The sequence below is a fragment of the Schistocerca americana genome, chromosome 1, assembly GCF_021461395.2.
Source record: "Schistocerca americana isolate TAMUIC-IGC-003095 chromosome 1, iqSchAmer2.1, whole genome shotgun sequence".
Classification (NCBI taxonomy): domain Eukaryota; kingdom Metazoa; phylum Arthropoda; class Insecta; order Orthoptera; family Acrididae; genus Schistocerca; species Schistocerca americana.
The window spans coordinates 1113267482-1113278214 of record NC_060119.1 but is presented as its reverse complement, the minus strand read 5'-3'; the positions used below and the strand labels follow the sequence as shown (position 1 = coordinate 1113278214).

Sequence of the window (10733 nt, the reverse complement as noted above, 5' to 3'; positions counted from 1 at the left end):
TCTTTCCCACGAGTCTTATGGCAGCCAACATTAAAAAAAAAACCTGAAGTCCCATGGTCATTTATATACATCAATTTCAAAGCATTTCAAATCCCATATTTCAGAGGCAATTTTGCTTTGCTTTATACAGTCCACCCAAATGTCATAATTTGACAAAGGGCTTTAATTCAATTAGCTAACTCAGCCTTGCACCTCTTGCACAAATAAAATGCATTTTTACAGTGTCAATATACTGATTTGTCCAAGAGACTATCACCCCAACACTTTTCCATCTACAGGGTGACCCAAATTATCTGAAAATATTGTCGTATTTTTAGTTGCACTCTTCACACATTGAACCCAAGTAAGCAGGTTGTGTGTGACCTCCCATTTCATGAAGTCTCCGATGATTTACTACCATAGTAAAGACTCTGTCACTTTACTGCAGTCGCAGAACACTGCTGCATATTCTACGTCACAAACACAGAAAACAAAAATCCGTAAGTTATTCTGATTAACCTGTGTTCCAGTATCACATTTAGAAAGGCCACTGGCATCGGATGATACATCACATCAGAAAAATCTTTGAATATTTGGAGTCTATAATGTTGAACATGCAGTCAGTTTCAAAAGTGTTCTGAAGAAACTCATTAGAAGGAATTTCCTGTTTGTTCACCAAGAGATTCAAGTTCACATTTATGATGATTAATACATATTACAAAATAATAAAATTACACTCTTTTACAAAATGTACATGCAAAAGTGAAGTAATTTTCTAACTCTCCCGTTGTAATGTAGTATTTCGTCGTGATAAAGATCTGAAACTGGGTATTCATTATAATGAAAGCCCATTTAAGCAAAATGAAAAATTTATTTTGCCTTTGACTGGAAACAAGAACTTTTAAAACATTTTTTCATTTAACAGTTCATCTGATACATTTCTTTGGTACACATTCAGAGATTTACCACAAAAAAGCATAGTAAACTGCACACAGTGCAAGACAGCCTCACTCTTGGCAACTACAACTAATAATGAACACACAGATCATGAGAAGTTCAAAATTTTTTACAAAACATGTTGCTTACACTATATTATCTTCATGGTCCCCCAATCAAAGCCACAAGAGCCCTCTTGTAATCACCAGAAGTGTCACTCTGTAATAAAGAAGATCAACATCTAAGTCAGCAGCAATTCAAAAATTAAGAGAAAAATTTCTGTAAATTACAAATACGATGAAATCTGGAAATCCATAACACCAAATATTTTTCACAGAACTAGTTTGTAACCAAGTTGTTGGCTGCCTCCAATAGTTTGAGACAAAAAATGTTTAAACAATACAGAAATCATACCTTCACTGCACTTTCCAGTGTTTTATCATAAATTCTTTCATATTCTTTCTTTATGGTTCCAAGATCAATTTCACTACGAGAGACAATAATTCTTATCAATGTTTTATCGTCCGTGCCTGCTCCAGCAAGAGCATTGTGCAAGCGTTTTGCAAAATATGCAGCAGGACTTTGCACGCATTCCACTAGAAAGTCAGGATCCAAAATTAGTTACAAAATATAATCAAGTTACACATTTGACAAAATATAATATAAATTACCTAAAGCCATCATAGCAAGCAGCAATTCTCCTGAAAGCTCAGACTCCAGAGCCTGTTCAATTGTGCGGCCGGAAATGTTTTTGTACTCTTCAAATATTAGCCGTAGTTGGGCAAAGCTCTCATGGGCCATAATCCGATTGAAGACCTCTTCATCTGTCCCAAGCTTTAGCTCTCCTACATCAAGGGAAAAATTATTTTAACATAGTCTTACTTCATGTGTCAATAGAATTGTCTACAACACAAACTCACAAAAGACCACCTATAGGAAATGCATTTTGTTGGGCATCTGCTGTCTGACTACATGACAATGAGAAATTGTGAAGGTAATGGCACACACTCAAACTACGTAATAGGTAGAGGAAGTAGTACTTATGGATGTTGGTATTTTGTTACGCTAATTCAACTGATACATGATTACAAAATTTTGTAACTGTAGTAGATTAAAGTTTGCATTGCTTTCAGGAGACCACCCGAGTGCAGTAATTTTCAAAACACAATTGTCATCAGGTGATACCAGTAGGATGAACATCTTTGCTGCATCATGACTCCTTTCGGCAGGATGTCCACCAGAGTGACATGGTATGTTGGAACATTAAGCATGCATCTAGCTTGCAACTTCCGAAGGAACACACAATTTAATGTGGCACTGCTTACTGGACTGACACGACAATATCACATATGGCATGCCACGCCACTTTCAGATGAATGTGGAGCACTCCATGTTCTATGTGCCATATCTGTTATTTGTCAAACTTTATGAACATTGACGATTTGGTTTCACAACAGTCTGCGAGAGGGGAAAGTAAAATAGATATTCAACTCTTTAAACAACTTCACACCCAGTTAATGAGCAGTATATATGTGGCACATTAGCTGTGTGACAAAGTTCTGAGAAACTCCTATGTTTACACACTTGTTGGCATGTTGCATCATGCTTTTTCTGACACCATCTAGCAAACAGACAAACTCACTTGAAATTACATAATCTTTTAAGGTAACAGGGGATAATATGGCACTCTTTCAAGTAATTTAAAATTTAAAGCACAGCAGCAGAGATAATATGCTGGGCAAAATAGACCAGAAAATACTTGTTTTGTGTTTTGATGGACGTTGTAGTTCCATTGGATAGTGTTTTGGTTTTCTTTTAATTGCAACGAATTATATAAGTGTGGTGATAATTTGTAAAATTATATAATGCATTTAGATTTAAGTATTTAAATATTATAAAATATTGTAAACGAATTGTGGCCATGTTTAGCGATTATTTTGACTACTGTAGTGTTATATGACCCGACTCAGGACTGTGGATATGAGCGGGAAAATCGTGGTCTTTTGTCGTTGGCCGTTGTTGTGGTGAGTTTGGAGCGGCAAAGTGCCGCGAGTGCAAGCATGGACGCCAGGGTATGCGAAGGAACAAAGTGAAAGTGTGTGTGAGACAAACAGTGTACGAATTGCACCGATTATTATTTGTGAACTTAAAAATGCATGGCCACAACGTTAAAGTGTTTCTTTTGAATAAATAAGTTTCAATCTGAACGTGTATAGTTCAATTCACTGCTCTTCAAAAGCCAGCCAATATCAGACTCAATAATAGGCGCACAAATGCAACTGTTTACTACCAACCCCCTTTACAGATGAGCCACGTGAAAAATAGGTATTAAACGAGCCCGAGTTCAGTTGCATCTTATAATGTGCAACTATCAACAAGATAGATCAAATAATGACCAAAATTTGAAATGATATGATTTCTGAAGTCTTCCCAGCATGACTTATTGATTGGTTGATGGATACCGGGAAACTTGTCTAATATACTCATTGTTGGTATAAAGATAAACAATGAAATTGTTAATAACTTAGATAAACATGTTGAACACACAAAATGAACAACCAATGTGAAGGAAGGAAGGTAGATTCACATTTAATGCTCTGTTGACAATGAGGTCACTAGAATGGAGCAGAATCTCGGTTTCAAGGAGGGGGAAGGAAATCAGCTGTGTCCTTTCAAAGGAACATGCATCAATTGCCTAGAGTGATTTGTAGGGAAATTTGTACTCTCGAATGTGAGTTCACTGTGCTACTTCGCTTGGTGGTAAGAATGTACTACATGTGGCAGCACAAATTTTAATTTCTTCCACAGTGTGACTAAAGATACTTTTCCCATGTTTGTTTTCTGAACTGGCAAAAATAGCATTGATTCATTTGCACTGCCACATGATCAACTTTGATAATTATGTTATTCACACAAACAGTTTTACCAGTGGAAAAGCAAAAACTACTGTTGATGGCTATAGCAAAGAGGACAACACTCAGGACGCAGCCTTAAGGCCCCCTGTTCTCCTATATAAAGGTGTCTGACAAGGCTGAACCGACACACCCTGAAAACTGTCTTTAAAAATTCCTGAGGGAAATGATGGGGGCAGGCAGTCTCAGAAGCCCCATGTTTATAGAGAACAGGGGATACAAATCCTCCAGCACGTTTTAGGCTTCTTCAAATCAAAAACATGGCCGGTGTCTGGTATTTCCACAGAAAACTGTTTATGATAAGGGTTGACAAAGTGAAGAGGTGGTCAACTGCAGAACAGTATGCATGAAATCAAAGTTTTACAGTGGTTAGTAGACTGGGAGACTTATCACCATACCAACTAGCCATGTATCGTACATTCCATCACTTTGCAAACACAGCTTGTAGCTGGTGAGAGAAATGGGGAGGTAGCTGGAAGGAAGATGTTTGCCCTTACCAGGCTTGGGGATCGGTATGACAATGGCTTTATGCCAGCATCTGGGAAACATGTAATTTGCCCAAATGCAATTGTATGTATCAAGGAGAAAGAATGTGTCCGCAAGAGAAATATCCGATCATCATCTGGCCCTGGGGCAAGAGGCGGGGATGAAGTGAGAGGATCATCAAGCTCCTTCATAATAAAGACACACTGAAGCATACACATTTCTGAGAGAAGGATATCACCTGAGCTGCCTCCACTCGTTTCTGAGGGAAGAAGGCAGAATGGCAGTGAGTGGAGCTCAAAATCTCCACAAAATAGCTGCCCAAAGCATTGGAGATAGCAATAGGGTCCACAAAGACATCTGTTATGACCAGGTTGGAAATCTGGGAATGAACCTTTGTACCAGATAGCTGGTTGACATTTCCTCACATGACAAGAGGAAGTGAAACTGTCGAAAGAACTAGTAAAGAAATTCCAGCTAGATTTTTGCTATCCCAAAGAATATGACACTGCACATGCAAATGTTTATAACTAATACTGTTCACCATCATAAGATCACAAAAACGCACAGAGCACATCTCTGTGTGAATAATGTCCTGGCATGCCTCAGTCCACTACAGGGCCAGGACATAGCACAGTGTAGGAAAAAATGTGAGATATGGAACATTCTGCAGCAGTAAGGATTACATTCATAAGGTATTAGATCATAACAAATGGGGAAATAACATTTATTGAATGTCACCAGGGAGGAGTAAAGCCTCCAGTCAGCCTTAGAAAGCTGTCAACTGGGTAGGGGTCAGCAAGTGGATGTGCACAGGAAATGGTCACTTGGGTCGGGTCAGAGAAAACAGTACAGTTGAGACGACAGGTGAGCTGGGCAGTTCAGAATGAGAGGTCCAAATGGGAATCAATGTGCATGGAGTCTGAAAGGAAAGTGGATGCTCCACTGTTAAGACAGATGAGGTTAAGTTGCCTGAGAAAGTCAGCCAAGAGGGAACCTCTGACAGGTTCTTGAAGAGCTATTTACTGACATAGGGGTTTATACAGCTGTTAGCTGTTTAGCCAGCTGGTATGAGGGTGCAAAAATGTTGCTTACAGTAAGTCCGAGTTGCCTTTAGGCCTTTGGCAGTGCAGCAACAAGTAGTGAAAGGTTTTGGTGATTTCTCTTGGCATCAACTGGTATAGAAGCACTATGATCTTCATGTAAGTTTTACATTTTGCAATTTTACTTTGACAGTGGAAATAGTGAAAGCACTATTTCTGCTCTTTCCATTTTCAGGACCTTTGTATTCGGTGAAACAGTTTTAGTGAGTGCACAGTAAATGTCTCCCCTGCAACATCACTGGGGAGGGTGGCAATTACTTGTTTTACACCGCTGATGAAATCTGCAACATTTATAGCAGTAGATGCAGGTCAAAATTGGGGCTCTTTCCTAGAGCTGGTATCGCTATGTTGTTGATACCAGCTTGTCGATTTATGATGATTTATCACTGCTCTGTTGAAATACGAGTGACTAACAGTTTGTTCAATGTAATGGCTTAACTCTCAGTGAGAGAATCTGTGCTCAGCCAACTGAAAAGTCACAATATCAGTCAAGAAATATTTTTGCACTAGATGGAAATGCCAGAAAGCAATGAGGAGTGGTGTGTGCACCCAGTATTCAGCCATAATATCCCCTGATCACTAACTCTTAAGGTTTGTTGCCAGATAGTGAGGAAAGAGGTGGGGAGTGACAAGAGTATGAAGAAGGCATGATGCAACAAAGACATTCATTCTCCATGTATCACCTAAAGATGACAGCAAAGTATGTTGTCTCTCACCTGCCTACCCCTTGAAACACACACACACACACACACACACACACACACACACACACAGTTGATACTGCTATTCACAAACACGGCATCACCACTGCCATGTGAACTGCAGAAAGATAGGTCCCTCTCTTCACAAGATAAAGAGCTCCATGGGAGAGACTAGTAAAACTAAGCCAAAAACACTATTAGTACACCAATTAACATAAATACTGAAATAAGTGAGAACAAATAACCTTAGTTTCTTGTTTGAAAGCCACCATAAACATAACCTAAAGTGACAAGTCATGGGACACTACCTAATATTGTATTGGACCTCCTTTTGCTTAGCACAGTGCTGCAACTCAACAAGGTATGGACTGAACAAGTGTTAAGTCTCCTGCAGAAATATTGAGCCATGCTGCCTCTATAGCCATCTCAAATTGCAAAAGTATTGCCGAGATTTTGTACATAAATGACCTCTCGGTTAAGTCACAAATGGTTGATGGGATTCACGTCAGGCAGTCTGGGTCGCCAAATCACTCAAATCGTCCAGAATGCTCTTCAAAATAATTTCGAACACAGTAGCCCAGTGACATGGCACAGTGTCAGAGATAAAAATACCATCATTTTTTAGGCACATTAAGTCCATGAATGGCTGCAAGTGGTCTCCAAGAGGTTCAATTTGAGCAGAGGACCCAGTCCATTCTATGTAAACACAGTCGGCACCATTACAGAGCAACCACCAGCTTGCACACTGCCTTTAAGACAACTTTGGTCAATGGCTTCATGGTTTCTATGGGACACTAACCCTAGCATCAGCTCTTACCAGCTGCAATGTGGACTCATCTGACAAAGCCAGTTTTCCAGTAGCCCAACTGATATGGTCACGGGCCCAGGAGAGGTGCTGCAGGCAATTTTGTGCTTTTAGCATAGACCTTTCAGTCTGTCTTGTGCCACAGCCCATTAACGACAAATATCACTGCACTGTCCTAAAGGATACGCTTGTTGCGTGTCCCACACCGATTTCTGCCTCTATTTTACACAGTGTTGCTTGTCTGTTAGCACTGACAACTCTACACAAACATCACCGCTCTGTAGTTAAGTGACGGCCATTGACCAAGGTAATGCCTGAAATGGTATTCCCTATCAACTTCAGAAATAGAATGTCCCATGCATCTAGATCTAAGTACCATTCTGCATTGTAAGTCTGAATCCCCGTCATATGGCCAGTCACATCTGAAACCTTTTCACATGACTCAATCAGGTACAAATGACAGCTCTGCCAATGCACTGCACTTTTATACTGTATGTACGTGATACTACAGCAATCTATGTATGTGCATATCACCACCTCACAACTTGTCACCTCAATGTAAGACTAGGTTAGATTAGCTTTTCGTTCCATAGATCCATGCTGAGGAGATCCTCGTGGATGTGGAACATGTCAATTTTTTAATTTTTTTTTAAAGCTGAAATAATACTAATAGTATGAATATATACATCATTTGTTTCTATTAAAAAATAGATCTATGGAGTAGAAGGAGTTGGCCACTAGTAAGGCTTTCAGGCTCCTTTTAAATTGATCTTTATTTGTAACTAAATTTTTTATGTTTGCTGGCAAATTATTGAAGATGAGTGTTCCTGAGTAGTGGACCCCTTTTTGAACTAAAGTAAGTGCTTGTAAGTCCTTGTGCAGATCATTTTTGTTCCTGGTATTGTATGTATGAACTGAGCTGTTTGTTGGAAAAAGAGATAATATTTAGGACAAATTTCATTAGGGAGTAAATATACTGAGAGGCAGTAGTTAGTATACCCAATTCTTTGAAGAGGTTTCTACAGGACGTCCGTGAATTTACTCCACAAATAATACGTATTGCACGCTTTTGGACTCTGAAAACATTTGTTTGACTTTAAGAGTTACCCCAAAATATTATACCATATGACATTATGGAATGAAAGTAGGCAAAGTATGCAAGCTTTTTCATTTTTATGTCGCCTATGTCTGCTAACACTCGAACTGCAAATACAGATTTGTTAAGGCGTTTCTGCAGTTCTGTGGTGTGCTCCTCCCAACTGAATTTATTATCAAGTTGTAATCCCAGGAATTTAAGACTGTCAACCTCTTCTATCTGCTCTTCTTCATACTTTATGCATATGCTGGGTGAAACCTCTTACAGGTTCTGAATTGCATGTGGTGAGTCTTTTCAAAGTTTAATGTGAATGAGTTGGCTTTAAACCATTTATTAATATCCATGAAACTCTCATTAGCAGATCTTTCTAGAACTACACTCGACATACTATTTATTGCAATACTTGTGTCATCTGCAAACAAAACGAACTCTGCTTCTGGCAGTGTAACTGATGAGAGATCATTAATGTACACAAGAAGAAGCAATGGGCCCTAGGATGGATCCTTGTGGGACACCACATGTAATTTCTTCCCATTCTGATGATGACTGATGACTTAATTCACTAGTCCCTTGTACGGACACATTTTGTTTCCTGTTAGCTAGGTATGACTTTAACCATTTTGCAGCACTGCCCGTGACACCATAGAATTCTAATTTATTTAAAAGGATGGTGTGGTTCACACAATCAAATGCCTTTGACAAATCACAGAAAATACCTGCTGCTTGTAATTTCTTATTTAATGAATTAAGTACATTTTCACTGTAGGTGTAAATAACCTTCTCGATACCAGAACCTTTCAGAAATCCAAACTGTGTTCTTGATAATATTTTATTTGTGATCAGATGGTTGAGAAGCTGCCTGTACATTATTTTTTCTAAAATTTTTGACAATGCTGGCAAAAGTGAAATCGGTCTGTAGTTTGATGGTATCTCTTTATCCCTTTCTTGAATAGAGGCTTAACATCTGCATATTTTAGCCAGTCAGGAAATGTCCCAGCAATAATTGACTGGTTACACAAGTAACTTAGAATTGTACTAAACTCACAAGAACATGCCTTAATTAACTTTGTTGATATTTCATTGTAGCAACTAGAAAGCTTTGTTTTCAAAGATTTTATTATGGAAGTTATTTCTTTTGGTGAAGTAAGTGACAATGTAGCTGAAGCTATTTGTAAAGGCTAGTTTCAGATATTCAAGGGCATTATTTACTGATCCTGACAATCCCATTCTATCAGTAACAGATATAAAGTACTTGTTAAATAGATTTGCCACACTATGCCCATCGGTTACAAATGTGTCATCTACCCTTAATGCTATTTGCTCCTGTTCCTTTCTGGTTCTACCAGTCTCCTCTTTCACTATATCCCATATTGTTTTTATTTTGCTCCCTGACATTGCTATCGTCTTCTCGTAGTGCATTTGTTTAGATGTCTGAATTACTTTTTTTAATATTTTACAGTATTCCTTGTATTTAGCTAAATCATCAGTATTGGAGCTATTCTTGGTCGACAGATACATTTTCCTTTTTGTCTTACAGGAAATCTTTATTCCTTGTGTAATCCATGGTTTTATTATAGACTTCGGTTTAATTTGATTAACTTTTAGAGGAAAACAGTTTTCAAACATGGTACTGACATTGTTCATGAATGTATTATATTTTTCATTCATGTCATGGGCACTATAAACATCTTTCCAGTTCATATCTTTGAGCAGTTTTCTAAAACACTCAATTTTTGGTTGACTGACTACTCTCATGTACTCAGAATTAGCAGTCTTGATAATCTCCTCAGAATTTACATCTAAAACAAGGAGCTGCATGTCATGATCTGATAGTCCATTACAGGTTTTATGATATGATTTTGTTCCTTTGATTTGTCTATAAAAATGTTATCAATGGCTGTCCTTGAGGATTTAGTGATTCTAGTTGGAAAGTTTACAGTGCGAGTTAGATTGAAAGACAACATTACTAACTGCAGTAAATGTTTACTGGAAGATTGCATTAGAAAATCTGTATTAAAGTCACCAGCAATCAAAATTTCTTTGTTTCTTCCTGTTAAATAACCTAAAAGAGCTTCTAGATGATTTATGAATCTATTATAATTTCCTGCAGGTGCTCAGTAAATAGTTACTATTATATAGGATCTGTTATGGAACTCTACTTCTGTTGCACATGCTTCTAGATGCTGGTCCAAACAGAATTTATTAATGTGAATGTTCTTGAATTTATGGCAGTTTTTAATAAATGTGGCAACTCCTCCTCCATCCATATCTACTCTGCAGAAGTAGGAAGCTAACTTAAATCCTGAAATGTCTAACATCTATGCCAGTGGTCACTTTATGTTCAAAGAGACAGATTATGTCAATTTGGTTAGATGAATTCATTTCATCAATACAAATGAGTAGTTCATCAATTATTTCCGAGTCCCGGAATGTTCTGGTGTAATAAAGATAACATACTGCATACTAATGGGATTATAACTGCTTTGGTGAAGATTAACTGGCAGTTTCTAATTACTTTCAGTTGAACATTGTTTAAATGGAATCTGTATGCTAAAATCTGACTCCTGTTCATCTGTTTTCTCAAACTGAGCGTGTCTGCCAATCTCTCTTAAAATTCGTTTTCTTTCCCCCTTCCCTATCCTAAAAGAGGCATTCCTCTGACACGTGTGACCACTGGTATTTTACCACTTGTGACAGTGCCCCCCCCCTTCCCCCCCT

The 10733-nt window shown here is 38.2% G+C and overlaps 1 protein-coding gene across 3 annotated transcripts in view; it reads right to left on the bottom strand.

Annotated features, from left to right (window-relative positions):
* Positions 1-830: 830 nt before the first annotated feature.
* LOC124618611 (annexin B10) overlaps positions 831-10733 on the bottom strand; it is a 111529-nt gene continuing 101626 nt past the window's right edge. For all 3 annotated transcript variants that reach the window (XM_047145363.1, XM_047145366.1, XM_047145365.1), the window contains 3 exons: positions 1587-1760; positions 1330-1511; positions 831-1134 (listed from right to left, as the gene is read on the bottom strand). In XM_047145363.1, coding sequence (XP_047001319.1) covers positions 1078-1134; positions 1330-1511; positions 1587-1760 — 413 coding nt within the window. In that variant the 3' untranslated portion in view covers positions 831-1077. The remainder of the gene's footprint in view (positions 1135-1329; positions 1512-1586; positions 1761-10733) is intronic.